This window comes from Phacochoerus africanus, chromosome 11, assembly GCF_016906955.1.
Source record: "Phacochoerus africanus isolate WHEZ1 chromosome 11, ROS_Pafr_v1, whole genome shotgun sequence".
Taxonomy (NCBI): domain Eukaryota; kingdom Metazoa; phylum Chordata; class Mammalia; order Artiodactyla; family Suidae; genus Phacochoerus; species Phacochoerus africanus.
Window position 1 is genome coordinate 70,207,712 of NC_062554.1, and position 15,918 is coordinate 70,223,629.

Sequence of the window (15,918 nt, forward strand, 5' to 3'; positions counted from 1 at the left end):
CCTTGCCTAATGTGCCAGGGCAGCTACGCTGAGCTGTAGCCAAAAGAGCAGCCCCTGTTCCTCCTGCTTCCAGGAGGCCATCAGAACAGAATCCTCTCTGCCTCATGCCACTGTTTACCACATGTGCTCCTGGTGTGAGACACCCTGATGATCTCTTAGATCTCACCCCTGTATCTCTCACTCTTTTTCCTACCCTGGTCCTCTCCTCTATCCTGTAGGCTCTTTTCATGTTGTCTAGATCTAGAGTATCATTCTCTGATCGACAGAGAGATACTGTAGATACCTCTACCTCTCTCTCAGTGTTTTCTTTACTCCTGCTTCAACAGAACACTGGCTCTCTCTTGAGGCTATTACTTCCCTCAAAGTCCTTCAGATGACTCCCAGGTTTTTACATCTTGCCTAGATTTTTATCCTGGATCCAGACCCCTAAGTACCAGTGCTTCCCTTGTGTCTCCCTTTGAACACTTGTAGACTAAGATCCTCCCAAAGAGGACTCTTGCTTCTATGTCTACATCACCTCTTCTTTAGTCTCCCTTGACTTAGTACACGCACCTCCATCTACTAGACCCCGAAGTCAGGATGTTTAGAGTCATCCTTTACCACATGTCCTGCACCTGATCCAGTTTCGCCTAAAAAGCCTGTTGATTCTGTCTGAAGAATATTGATTTCCTTTTCCCCATTGCTCTTCCCAACACCCTGGCCTTGGCGACCCCCGTCTTCCTTCTGGACCATGGCACTAGCTTCCCAAATCCCTCCTCACTCCCACCCTCGTGCTCCTGTGGGCTCTTCTCCACACCATAGTGAGGCAGTGGCAGACACATAATTTAACTATACTGTCCCTTTGCTTAAGATTCCCCAGTAGGTTTTTTTTCTTAATCAGTTTTTTTTTCTGTAGCTCTAAGAACCTCTGGTCTGACTGGTCCCTCTCTCCCCAGTCCTTCCTCCTACTCTTCACTGGCCAACAAGCTCCAGCTGCCCTTTCATTCTTTATTTTTGTTTAATACACTGGGCTCTTCTGCTTTTATACAGGTTGTTCCATCTGCCTGGACTGTTCTTTGCTTACTCTTTTGTATTTTTTGTTTCAGCTTAAATGTCACATTTTCAGAGAATCCTTCCCTTGCTGTCTAATCTAAAATAGGTTCTTCTTTTTCTTCATTGTAGTGTAGTTGATTTACAGTGTTTCAGATGTATAGCAAAATGACATATATATATACACATATATATATAGTTCTTCTTTATCAGATTCTTCTCCATTATAAGTTATTACGAGATACTGAATATAGTTCCCTGTGCCCTACACTATGTCCTTGTTGTTTATCTGTTTTGTATATAGTAGTGGGTATCTGTTAATCTTAAATTTCCAAGATATCTCTTCCCCCCTTTCCCCTTTGGTAACCATGTTTGTTTTCTCTGTCTGTCTGTGTCTGTTTTTTTTGTTTTGTTTTGTTTTTTTGGTCTTTTTGTCTTTTTAGGGCTGCACCTGCGGCATATGGAGGTTCCAGACTAGGGGTCCACCCGGTGCTGTAGCCACCAGCCTATGCCAGAGCCACAGCTACGCACGATCCGAGCCTTGTCTGTGACCTACACCACAGCTCATAGCAACGCTGGATCCTTAACCCCCTGAGCGAGGCCAGGGATCGAACCCTAGTCCTCATGGATGCTAGTAGGGTTCGCTAACTACTGAGCCATGATGGGAACTTCAGTCTGTGTCTGTTTTATAAATAAGTTCATTTGTATAATTAAAATAGGTTCTTTATCTTTTTTATGACATACTGTGATTTTCCTTCATTATGTTTATCCTGATTCATATTCATGTGTTTTTTTGTAATTTTTAAAGAACTTATTATGGAAAATTAATAGTTTTTGATAAACCCTCATGATCCCATCACCAAATTTCCAACATTGACAACCAATGTCTAGTCTTGTTTCATCTACATTTATTCCTCCCAGTTATTTGGAAACAAATCCCAAACATCACATTATTTCATCCTATATTTTTTCTTTAGGGAGTTCCCGTAGTGGCGCAGTGGTTAATGAATCCGACTAGGAACCATGAGGTTGTGGGTTCGGTCCCTGCCCTTGCTCAGTGGGTTAACGATCCGGCGTTGCCATGAGCTGTGGTGTAGGTTGCAGACGCGGCTCAGATCCTGCGTTGCTGTGGCTCTGGCGTAGGCCGACAGCTACAGCTCCGATTCGACCCCTAGCCTGGGAACCTCCATATGCCGCGGGAGCGGCCCAAAGAAATAGCAAAAAGACAAAAAGACAAAAAAAAGAAAAAGATGGAGACTCTTATTTTAAAACGTATAACTGCAACATCATTATCATGTGTAAATAATTTGATGCTTGCTTTAGCATCAAATTATAGTCAGTGTTAAAATAAACTTTGTTGGGGGAGTTCCCGTTGTGGCTCATCGGAAATGAATCTGACTAGGAACCATGTGGTTGCAGGTTTGATCCCTGGGCTCACTCAGGGGGTTAAGGATCTGGCGTTGCCATGAGCTGTGGTGTAGGTCGAAGATTCGGCTCAGATCTGGTGTTGCTGTGGCTGTGGCATAGGCTGGCAGCTGTAGCTCAATTTGACCCCAGCCTGGGAGCCTCCATATGCCTTGGGCACGGCCCTTAAAAAAAAAAATAAAGTTATAAGCACCAAGAAAAAAAAAAAACTGATAAGGTAAATGCTTGATATATTCTCTTTATTTAATGGTTTTAAAACTAATGGGATAATTAAGTAGTACTCTCTAAATGTGACTCAAGTTTTTTTCTAAAAAGTCTCATTATAAGCGTATTGATTTAAACATATTTCATACCTTTCAATTACAGGTATGAGTTTAATGATGCTTAAATTGTCCCATCTTTGACAAGCAAGTGCCTCTGCCTCTCCTTGATGGGTGTCAGCTGTCTTTGTAGTTACATGTTTTACATCTGTTTCCTTCTTGAGACATGTGTGGGGACCACATCTGGGCTGTTAGTTCTTTATCACAAGCACAGAATCATACTCTCTCAATTAGTATTTGTTGAATAGGAGGCAGGATATTACAACTTAATTAAGTGCAGGGCTGTTTGTGGAAGAGCATTTAGCTTACTTAATCTTTGTGGACTCAGAACTTGAATCAGAGAAAAGTTACAGGAAGCAGATTGTGGCTCAACATAAAGAAAGACTAAATAATTTGGGTATTTTAGGGGTGTTTAGTTCCATCAGAATCTTTTGAGGGGCTGTTTTGTGCCAGGAAGTTGGAGAACAAAGGTAGACAGTCAAGCCAGTCAGGACTCTGTTCAGGATCTTGAATGATCATTGAAGTTAGTTATTTCTACATAGAAAGTAATAAGACTCTCAAATCTTGTGTTGACAAATTTTATTTTTGGAAAGGTGCAAGTTTAAAATGATTGAAATGTAATTATTTTCTCCCATGAACAATATTTGTCCCTCTAATTTTATGTTTCCGAGTATTATGTTTTTACATGTAATGAAACATTACGATCCAGTGTTTTATCAAATGTATAAACTTAGAATGATTGTTGATTGAGTGCACCCTTTTCTCATTGCATTAAATTTCAGACTCTGCATTGTTAGCCACATCCTAATAAATAGCCATTATGCTATTCTCTTATAAATCTTTTTAAAAAAATAAATTTAGCTGAAATAACTTTATCTTCTTCCTCTTCTCTCTATTATATTTTGATAAAAATTAGGGTGATGTATTATACTGACTGATTACCTTAATATTCTACATTTACTAATATTCTAAATTTACATGAGATGATTTCTCATGTAAATTAGCCACATCCTAATAATTAGCCATTATGCTATTCTCTTATAAATCTTTGGACTGACTTTTTAAAAAAGAAATAAATTTAGCTGAAATAACTTTAGTCTTCTTTCTCTTCTCTCTATTATATTTTGGTAAAAATTAGGATGATGTATTATTACTGACCGATTACCTTAATATTCTAAATTTACATGAGATGATTTCTCATGTACACCTGGATAAAAATCGAAATTTAGATGGGGATAGCAAGGCCATGAATATTAAGTTTTTAATTTTTGAAGCATGTGATACAGTATAGTTAGCATTTTAACCACTGTCTTAAGAGGGAATTGGTAAAAGATACCTTTAAAGTATTTTTAATGACTTTGCCTGAAATTTGTAAGTTCTGCTCAAAATGTTGTTGATGCACTCTAGCTTGCTGTTGTCACTCCCTCAATAGTATCTACATTTCCTTCTATTGTTTCTAAACCAATGAAGTAAGGAAATAAAAACACTGTATCGCCTTGCACTCAGTATCATTTTCCATAGCAGTTTCTCTTGAGACAGAAATCATAATAGAAGAGAGAGGCAGATTATATTAAATTTACCAGGGTATATTAAATTTCTTTTAGGTGTATTGCCTTAATTTCTTTTGTAACCTCTGGACATAATTTCTTCTAGGTGTTAGCACATGAACACTATTTTCGCAGATGACCTAGATAATATCTGTAATTTTGTTTCACTGAGTTATCTTATGAATTTGAGGTAATAATGGAGTAGAAAACCTTTAGGCTTTTCTTTGAGAATTGTCTGTGAGGAACCTCTCTTTGTTTACTGTCTTTTGAACCTGGAAAATTTACCCTAAGTGGGGTGGTAGTGGTTTCCTTAATAGGATTCACAAAATGCTGAATGAACAAATGCATGAAAAAATGAATAGACTTTGTTTCTTATTCAAAACATCTCCAAATTGGAGTTCCCGGTCTTTGGTCAGTGGAAACGAATCTGACTAGCATTCATGAGGACGCGGGTTTGATCCCTGGCCTCGTTTTGTAGGTTAAGGAGCCACTGTTGCTGTGAGCTGTGGTGTAGGTCAGACTTGGCTTGGATCCCGAGTTGCTGTGGCTGTGGTGTAGGCTGGCGGCTACAGCTCTGATTTGACCCCTAGCCTGGGAACCTCCGCATGCTGAGGGCGCAGCTCAAAAAAAAAAAAAACAACAAAACCCCCCACCATTTTGTTTCTCTCATGCAAGATCATTTTAGTGTTTACAAACAACTTAGGGCACGCAGATCTGTGGACAGATTTCTGAAGTCGGCAGAGCTTTGGATTTGTGACTAGAACCAGCTTGAAAGCTGGAGCCACTTTAGCATGGCTCTGCCAGGACACCCAGTGTCCCTGTCTCTGTGTGTGGACAGCTGAGTTCTTGGACATCCCCTGGCTCTTCCTCCTGCTACACTTGACTGCTCTCCCCATGTGATGGGCAGGCTGAAGCAGTGACTCACTCATGCTGGGGCCTGATGTGAGCTTCATGGTGAGGCCAATCTGGGAAAGGCAGTTGTTGGAAGAATTAGAAAATAGTAAAGAATCTCTTGGAGTTCCTGTCGTGGCTCAGTGGTTAATGAATCCAACTAGGAACCATGAGGTTGTGGGGTTCGATCCCTGGCCTTGCTCAGTGGGTTAAGGATCTGGCGTGCCGTGAGCTGTGGTGTAGGCACGGCTCGGATCCCCAGTTGCTGTGGCTCTGGCGTAGGCCAGTGGCTACAGCTTTGATTCGACCCCTAGCCTGGGAACCTCCATATGCCGCAGGAGCGGCCCAAGAAATGGCAAAAAGACAAAAAAAAAAAAAAAAAAAAACCTCTGAAATTAAAATGTCTTCCTGGATAGCTTAGAATGATACACAGATGTGGCAGTATCTCCAATAAAAAAGTTCTGTGGTCGTATTAACGCAAAGTCTTTTTTTTTTTTTTTTGCTGTGTTATTTACCTGAGTTAATGTCTCTGTTGCCAATCAAGTCTTGATTGCCTTCTATTCATTAGCCTTTGATTTGATTAATAGGACTTGTGAAAGAGGAATCTTCGATGTTTTCCTGTAAACAGCTCTAATTTATTGATTCAATTTGAATTTTGTAATTATTCTAAAGAACTTAAATCGATGTTTGAAGTGTTTTCACTGCTCAATAAAATAGTTTAAACCACACAGATAATTATTAGATACCATGTTCATTTTGCTTTTCATAGGATAATAGGTATCTTCTTTTGATATCTGTAAAAAAAAATGACATTTTGTTAGAATTAGTAACTTAGAATTTGAAGGGTTTCTGGCCATATTAAAGTTGAAAAAAATATGCACCAAAGGAGACTGTTAGAAGATTTGTAATGCTATTTTTTCAAGTGGTACCTTTTCTAAAAGTGGAGCTAGTGGTTTAATGTTTTTATGAGACTTAAGAACTGAGGGATTCAGTAGTTGGCAGTTGTCTAAACATGCAAAGAAAAACTAATTAAGAAAAGAGAGAGTCACAGAGACTCTTAGGTTAAAGAGCAATTTGATAATCAATATGGTTCTTAATGGGAAACAAATGAAGTAGTTGGACAAGACATAGTGATTAGCAGACTGGGCTCAGATTATTAAAGATATTGAGGGTTTTGAAGCATGTCTGTTGGGTGAGAAAGGTTAATTAACAAAGCATTCTATAAATTCTAAAGTCTTAAGGAAATGGAAACTTTCTGCATCTCCATGTGTCATCAGAAACAGATGGGGAGGGAGTGGGACGGGTTGGAAGCTTGGGGTAATAGGTGCAGACTATTGCCTTTGGAATGGATAAGCAATGAGATTCTGCTGTGTAGCACTGGGAACTATGTCTAGTCACTTATGATGGAGCATGATAATGTGGAAAAAGGAATTTATACATGAATGGTATGGGTCACCATGCTGTGCAGTAGAAAATTGACAGAACACCATAAACCAACTATAATGGAAAAAAATAAAAATCATTATATATGAAAAACAAAAACAAAGAGATTGCACCTTTAATTTTAATAAAGAAAATATTTAAACTAAACTTGAAAGAAGATATTGAAATCTATTTATAGATTTGATATTTGACATTTTTGAAAGTAATAATTTTGATCCTTTATCAAAATTTTGATCCTTTGACTCTTGACTTTCCTTGCAGGTATAAAGAAAGAAATATCAATATATTAACATTATTAATAGTCACCCAGTAAAATATTTTGAGAGTCTACTCTGTGCCAGACAAGTCTAGGCATTGGATACGTAACAGTTAACAAAATAGGAAAAGTTCCTTTGCTCCTGGAGCTAATAATCTAGTATAAATTTTAAGGAATTTTTTAGTTTCATGTGATGTCATAAATAAAATAATGTCTTTTACTGCTGTGATTATCATAACTGTAATAAATTAATAGTTGGAGGTTTAATTCATGGAGAGTTATGCTTCATAATTAGAATTCCATTAACCTGGATCTTGTTCTTTTATGCAGTTTATCATAATAAATATGTTCAAAAATTTTTTGCGCCACAAACATAATGCACATTACTCAGTCTATGAGACAGCTTTAAGGCGTCTCTTATCTAGTTGCATTTAAAGATGTGAATGTTGGCTCAATGAACGGCTCATCTCCTTTCAGTACATTACACTACGTAGTTTAACAGTCTGAGAGTGTGTTTTACGCATATAACCTTCCAAACCCACAAATTCCCTGTATTCCAGAATTCAGTTCATGGTGTATGTAAGTTAATGATCTCAAGGGAACTGGAAAAGCAATGTGGGAAGAAGACTCTGTGTGTGTGTGTGTGTGTGTGTGTGTGTTTAATGGGTGAAGGGAGAGTATCTGGAAATGAAGGGAAAATTCCAAGCAGTTTTTGGAATCAGTTCCTGCCTCTTCAGGGAGCCAGTGATGAGCTCAGCCGGGCTGAGAAAATCTGTACAGATGTCTCACTGCCTGCATCCCAGCCTCCAGCCCTTCCAGAGGCCTCCCTTAGTTGTAAATGACCAAGTGAAGAGTTCAAGGTGCAGTCTCCAGTTGAACCCCATGTGAATATTAATTTTTTGCTTGCAGCTGGGTACCTAGAGCATAATCAAGATTAGACAAAATCAAGGTGATGTACTCAGGAGAGTTGCAGAGCAGCAAAGCAGCAGGCCTGTCCTCCAAGCAGAAACACAGGGGAAAATAAACACAACTCCTCACCTTGAGGAGATGGCATATCTGGAATCTTATAATCAGATGCCCTTTGATTCCTATAACCAATAATGTATTTCAAGTCGGCTTGATGAGGGGTGTCACTGGGATGGCTGGACTGTGATAAACCCCCGGACCCTTCCAGTTTTGTGTCTGTGGCAGGTTTTTTTGATCAAAAACAGACCAGTTGGATGCAGTTCTTAAAAAAAAGAAAGGTATTCAAATCCTTTATTTCAGACTCAGGCACTGGATTTTCTGCACCACATGAGTTCTTCTTTGCTGACTCCCATAACCTCTAATGAGTTTTGGTTGCAATTTAAATTGCAGCAAGAAACCATTATTTTTCTATCAGATGGGCAAAATCAATGCTTGATGACATTGTATATATAGGTAAAGAAGGAACAAGAGTTTCTATTTGCTATTGATAGTGTAAATTGGTACGGCCTCTGGAGGATAATGTCTGTGTTCATCAGATTTAGAATTTAGAAGTACATACGTGTTTTGATCTTGCAGTTCTACCTTTAGGAATTTGTCTTACGGACATAAACTTTTACATAGGTGAAATCATGTCCATGAATATTGGTGGTATCATTGTTTTAGTGACAAAAAATTGGGAATATACTATATGCCTACCAATAGAGGACTGGGGTTAAATTAAGTATACTACCCTCATGGAAAGACTGTGTGGTTTTTCAAAAGCAAGAGACAATTTTCTGTGAATTTATAAAGAAGTCACTAAAATACATTAAGTGATAAAAATAATATACACTGTGTGTGTGTGTGTGTGTGGAGTATATATGAACAGTGTTAGGTGTGGCCTCAGAGGATAAAAACTGGGTTGCTGAGGGAGGGTGTGGGAGGGAGATTTACTTTTCATTCAGTACTTTCTTAGAGCTTTTAGATTTTTTTTTTTTGTCTTTTTGCCTTTTCTAGGGCCGCTCCCATGGCATATGGAGGTTCTCAGGCTAGGGGTCGAATCAGAGCTGTAGCTGCCAGCCTCCACCACAGCTCACGGCAATGCTGGATCCTTAACCCAGTGAGCGAGGCTAGGGACCGAACCCGCAGCCTCATGGTTCCTAGTCAGATTCGTTAACCACTGCGCCATGGCGGGAACTCCATAGCTTTTAGATTTTTAATGTGTACTTGTTTTACCTATTTTCATTAAGAAAGTATACCGGTAAGCCTAGTCAAGGTAGAAAGTAGAGCATTTAACTGGAAGACCAATAGAGATAATCATGACTTTATTTTATTAACAGAATTGATTGGATAAAAAGTTTTCTGCATCATGCATCCTTACTTTTAATTAGAGTCAAAACATATTTAGAATGTGTCTAGAAGAACCCTCTGCTTTGGATAGGTCTTGTTTAATTTGTAATAGTAAAATATTAACTTTTATTTTGATGATACTGCATTATAAAACATGATCAGATCAAATATAATTTTTGGGACTGTGGTAAAGAAAAGAGTGAAAAGGGAGGAATGGGTGATGTTAGAGAGAGAGACAGAGACAGAGAGAGACAGAGAAAGAGGGGGAAGAGTAAAGGAAGACTGAGTGTCAAGTTTCTGTCCTTGGAGATTGAATGACCTCAACTTAAGACTGAAGATGGAGATGTTTCATCAAAAGAAACAAAGGAGTTACTGGAGAAACAAAGGGAGAGTGTTGTTTTCACTGCTTGATTTTTAATTAATCTCTGAATAATTGATTGAACATGGTGTTTTTGTGAAGCACTAGTTTCATTTTGGAAAGAACTAGAGTGAATCACAGAAAACTTCAGTTAAATCTTGGACTATGCAAGTGTGAATATTTAAAGTATGAATATTTAAAGTGTGAATATTTATGATGATGATATGGGATTTCCAGCCTTACTGAAGTTAATCTTGTGGTGCCATAATTGAGTCTCTGGCATTTTCAATGCAAAAATGCATAAAATATAAATTGTGAGGAAGACATAATTGTTAATGGGAACATATTTTCATGGATTTGCATCTCATCTTTTCTTTTGTTTCTCCAGGGTAAATGGGAAGTTGGTAGCCCTGAAGGTGATCAGGCTGCAAGAAGAAGAAGGTACCCCTTTTACAGCTATCAGGGAAGGTAAGCATTTTCTCTTGTTATCTTTGCTTTTGTGTTGCATGATGCCTGAGCTGTTTAAATTTTATACACCTCTGAATATGCTGTATTTCTAAACCATATGCTTGTATTTCCAATTGAAATGTGTAAACTGAAATTTAAAAATCGGTACCTCTTAAAAAAATCAGTACCTCTTACAATCTTATCAAACCGTGTTAGATAAAATAAAACTATCCTGCTGTATACTCAGGTGTGGGGAAGAAAACTGCTGTGTGTTGATGTTGACTCTGTTCCTAATTGCCTATGGAATTGTATCTGTCTGATTTTTGTTTGCAGAGCTCCAAGGCACATAATCACCTAGAATTACTCTATAGTTATGACTGTTAAGGAAAGTCCTCAAAATGTGGGGAATCATGTTATTTTGTCTTTTGTATTTCTTCTTTCTTGATGCCTTTGTTCCTATTTAGTTTATTTCCTATGGGTTCTTTTTATTGATTTATAGGTGCTCTTTATATATTTCAGTCATTCATGTGTTTTGTTATATTTTGTCCTATTTTGTCATTTTTTTCTAAATAAGAGTGAAGTAGTATTATTAAGGCATTGAACTAAATCTAGTCTGTCACTGGTCTGATTTGTTTCCCACAACTATCATGACTTACTTTGGAGAAGTCTACTTTCTGTTTTCTCTTTCTTACCTTTCATTCTCCTTTTCATACCACTTCTGTTTTGTTTCTATCATCCCTGTTTAGCTGAAAATGTTCTTATAAGGTTTATCAATGATCTTATTTTCAAATCAGGTAGATACTTGTCTTATTTTATCCAACATTTTAGCAGATTGTGCTTGTTTCAAACTTTTCTTTTATGATATCAGATTTTCCAAGAAGAAAGCTTTTTTTCTTTCTCTTGTGTTGTCTCCTAAAACTGTATGGGTTTTCAGGACAGGGAAGGGCTTCTTGAATTAGCACTCCTTCCCACGTGATTTTATTCATTTCATGAGTTAAATAGCAATTATAAGGTGATGACCTACACATGACTCCCTTTTGCTAAGGCCTTGACTTTGTTTCCATCCTCACATATCCTTCTGCCCACCTGGCATTTCCTCTTGAATCCACTAATACGTAAAAAGAACAATATATCACTGCTGAGTGAGGCTTATTTCAGAAATGCAAGGCTGGTTCAGCTTTCAAGAATCAGTCATTGTAGATACAAATGAACTTATTTACAAAGCAGAAATAGACTCACAGACATAGAAAACAAACTTATGGTTACCAAAGGAGATATTGGTGGGCAGAGTCAGGGGAGAGATAAGTTAGGACTTTAGGATTAACATATATACACTATTATATCTAAAATAGGTAAACAACAGGGACATATAGCACAGGGAATTATACTTAATATCTTATCATTACCTATAATGGAAAAGAACCTGAATGAGAAAATATACCACTTTGCTGTACACTTAAAACTAACACAACAATGTAAGTTAACTAATTATACCTCAATTAAAAAAAAATTTTAAAACACCGCAAAGAACACAATTATCAAGAACAAGTATTAAAAAAAATGACTGTATAACTCATCTCAAATTTACATCCAAATGGAGCTCATAGTCGCCCCTGACATAAATCATTTTCTCCCCATATTAGTAATGGCAGCACCAGGTGATCCATCACTCCAAATCTGGCTCATGAATGAATCCTTTAAGTCACTTCTTCAAACAAGATCTCATACCCGTTCACTTTCTTTCTCTTTACTGCCCCCCTTGGTCCAGGGTATCATTAGTTCTTGCTTGGACTTCTGCAAAAGCTTCTTAATTGTACTCTATTTCTTTTCTTACCTGCCTGTTGTCCCTTCTCTATTCTATAACCAAAATAATATTTTAAAAAAACCTAATCATGTTTTTAAGTTTTAAATCATACTTATTTAACAGCCTCACTTTTAAGTACTGTCTGACAGGTTTTCCCTCAAACATGCCACAAGATTTCCTGTGTCAGTGGCTTTACGCCTGCTCTTCCCCGTGGCTGAAATTCTTTGACCTGGCTCTTCTTATATGCCAGGTGTCAATTCAAATGTCCTCTTTTCAGAGTTTTTGAGCATGTTATCTAAAATCATAGTTGACCATCATCTTTCTCTTCTTTACTAGCCATGTTACCACCCTGTTTATTGCCTTATGTTTTTTTATTGAGATCTGAAATCAATTATTTTCACTCCTCTCTACTAGTATATACTCTTAGTGAGATTAGGAACCTGAACTTATTTACTGTTATATCCTCCACATCTAACATGGTAATATTTATTGAATGACTTAAGGAAAATCATTGAGCTAGAGTCATAAATATGACAGAGTGTTAGACACAGTCTCTGCCCTCGAGGAATTTGCCTTGAGGTGAGAAATAGAATATACAGATAATACGTTTAGGAGTAATATAAGGAGGCATATCAATGCCAGATCATTTCTAAAAAATGTAAGTCCTAAAGAAATTTCTCCATTAAGTCAAGGGAGGTAAGATTTCAGCTAGGTCTTGAATTAGGCATAGAGAGATAAGCATTAAAGAGCAGACTGGGAAGAAATTGCATTCCAGATGGGTTTAGACAAGGAGCTAAGACCAGGAAGTCCAATGCCTTTGCTAAGTGCAGTGAATACGAGTATTTAGGTTAGGAGTTCTCCTTTGGTGGGTGTTGGAGGGTGGGGTGGTTATTGCTCCACGGGAGGTGTTATTGTCATCACAATAATTGGATAGTATAAAGTGGCATTTAGTGGATAGGAGCTGGGCATCCTACAATATGTGGAGTACTCTAATACGGGGGGGGGGGGGGAATTATGGTCTGAGGCCCACTTCTGGGTTTTGTAAATAAAGTTTTATTTGAATACAGCATTCCTATGTATTTATGTATTGTCTACTGCTGCTTTATTAAAATTAAGGAGTTGTGTCAGGGTGTATGTCACCTAAAGTGTATACTGTCTGGCCCTTTTACAAAGTTTTCCACCCCCTGCTTTAATGCAGTGAACAATCATCTCATATCCCATAAGCCTTTTGAATCTCCTGCTGGGCATTCATGCAGGTGGAAACCTGTTTATATTTGTCTTAGGCTATAACCCACCTATTTCACATATAAACACAAAGTATGGTCTGCACACATTTAATACATACTGAATTTTCCAGGAATATAATTACAGTGTAAATCAAAGGAAAATTATATTTTGTTTTGTTTAAAACTTTACTAAAATTTGTTCATCTTATTGGAAAATTATATACCTAGTGCCAATACTGCTTATGTTATTTAATTCATTAATATAACACTCTTGGTCAGTCTGCATTTTCAGTGGTTGTATTCATGCTGATGCTGTGTACAGATGTGAGTACCACTCTTCTGTATGTTTTCCAGTATAGTCGTACCTGACTATATATTTAAATACATGATTTTACTATAAATTGCTTTTTATTTCTCTTTTGCATTTTAGGTACATATAGATATATATTTGAAATTTACATATTATTATTTGAAATGATAAGTGTAAGTATGTAAGGATCCTATTATCTGTGGTTGCCATTTCAGAGTAGTAAAGGCATCTTTATACAATACTTGTTATGTAAAGATGGTATTTGGTCTGATGGGCTTCGAAACGACTGGCTGAGATGGAGCCATGGGTTCTCATTGATTTGTGGAGGGAGGCAAGGTTAAGAGTGCTGTTGATTTGATGTTAGGGAGTAGGAGAGGGGCAGAGAGTTGCTGCGACAAGAGAGAAGCAGGAGGAAAATGAAACTGGGCAGTAGGCATGCTCTCTAGCATGTGGAGTGTGCACTGGAATTAACCAGCCTAACCTTCCTGATGGTATTGGCCCAGGTTCAAGGTTAAGAGAAAGTTCCTAATGAAATTAGAGAATCCAGTTTTGACAGTTGGGTCCATCAGCGGAAGCTCAATGAAAGAAGCAAGTGGGGTCATATTAAAGTTTTTGATAATCTGTCTGTTCATATTGTATATGAGGCAAGGCCCTTTGGGCACATGATAAACCCTGAGATAAGCTTAGGAACTGGCCCTGAGCTGTGGTTGTGTTATAGAATGCAGGCCTCTGTAGGAGGGACTGGTTTTGTGGATTAGAGAGTCTCCAAAGATTTTAGAGCTGAGTGTATTAGGAAGGTAAATCTGATATTAGGATATGATATAGATTAGATAAGGAGGAAACTGGAAACTGATGAATCATTCAAAACTGTGCAGATTTGAAATTGCGAAGATCCAAGTTTATTAGAAAGCAGCAACTCCCTATGCACACTGAGGTATATGGAATGACTGGCCAACGGGGACCTGCTGTATAGCACAGAGAACTCTACCTGATAGTCCGTGATAATCTATGTGGGAAAAGAATCTGAAAAAGTATGAGTGTGTTTACATGTATAACTGAATCATTTTGTTGTACAGCAGAAATTATCACAACATTGTAAATCAACTACACTTCAATGAAACTTTAAAAATGGAAAAAAAAAAGCAGTGACTCATAGACATAGAAAACAAACATATGGTTACCAAAGGGGAAGGGGGGGAGGATAAATTGGGAGATTTGAATAAAGATATACACAGTGCTATATATAAAATAGATAACCAACAAGGAACTACTGTAGTATAGCACCAGAAACTACACTCAATATCTTGTAATATCCTGTAATAGAAGATGATATTTAAAAAAAAGGTATTTCTGGGGAGTTCCCGTAGTGGCACAGTGGTTAACAAATCCGACTAGGAACCATGAGGTTGTGGGTTCGATCCCTGGCCTTGCTCAGTGGGTTAAGGATCCGGCGTTGCCATGAGCTGTGGTGTAGGTCGCAAATGCAGCTTGGATCCCACTTTGCTGTAGCTCTGGTGTAGGCCAGCGGCTACAGCTCGAATTAGATCCCTAGCCTGGGAACCTCCATATGCCATGGGAGCGGCCCTAGAAAAGGCAAAAAGACAAAAAAAAAAAGGTATTTCTATATTTATATCTCTGTATCTGTGCATAACTGAATCACTTTACTGTACAGCCGAAAACAACATTGTACATCACCTCTATTTCAATAAAAATTTACAAAAAAGAAAGCAGTGACAAAAAGTGATTTTGTGGAGAAAGACATGCCAGACCTAAGTGAATTGTTGGTTATAAATGGCTTGAGAGGGAAACAATGATTTTGAGCTTGAATGAGTAAAATAGTGGTACCAGAGAGAGAAATAGTTTGTGATTACATGGAGAATTGCTTCTAACACTTTACGGTTTGAAAGGGCTGTTTTCCAATTGAATTTTCACATTAGCCCTTGGAAGGTTTTTTTTTGGGGGGGTGTAGAATTTATATTGTTTGTAGAATTCATATTATAAATATGGAGTTGAGGCTCAGAGACATTAGATGGCTTGTCCAAGAACTTGAATATTGTACCTAGACTTTCTTAGAATATAAAACAGTGTTCATACTAACCTTATAGGGTAGTTGGTTTGGGTTTTAGACATTGTGAGTTCAGGAGGCATCTATATGAAAATGTCTTATTGGTGATGTGGGAGCGTAGCTCGCAAGAAGTCATTGTAAATGGTATCTATTTAACATGGTCTTTAATGAGCTGCACAAATGGTAAGATTTTTTATCAGAGAGAACTTTTGAATGAAAACAGGGAGTTAAATTGCAGGTCAGTATAGTGAGGTGAAAAGCCTCATCCTAGTCTGGAACACTGAGTTTTGAGCCTGACTTTGTTTGTCATCACCGTGCTAGTTTGCTGGGGCTGCCCTAACATAGTACTGCAGAGCGAGTGGCTCAAGAACAGCAGTGTATTTTCTCATGGCTCTGGATGCTAGAGGTCATGGGTCAAGGGGTCAGGGCCCTCTTTCTGATGGGCATGAGGGAGGGATTTGTTTCAAGCCTTTCTCAGCTTAGAGAGGGTTCTCTTCTCCCT

At 37.9% G+C, this 15,918-nt stretch overlaps 1 protein-coding gene across 2 annotated transcripts in view; it reads left to right on the forward strand.

The window, feature by feature from the left end:
• CDK14 (cyclin dependent kinase 14) overlaps window positions 1-15,918 on the forward strand; it is a 619,947-nt gene that overhangs the window by 187,427 nt on the left and 416,602 nt on the right. For both annotated transcript variants that reach the window (XM_047751802.1, XM_047751803.1), the window contains one exon: window positions 9,953-10,032. In XM_047751802.1, coding sequence (XP_047607758.1) covers window positions 9,953-10,032 — 80 coding nt within the window. The remainder of the gene's footprint in view (window positions 1-9,952; window positions 10,033-15,918) is intronic.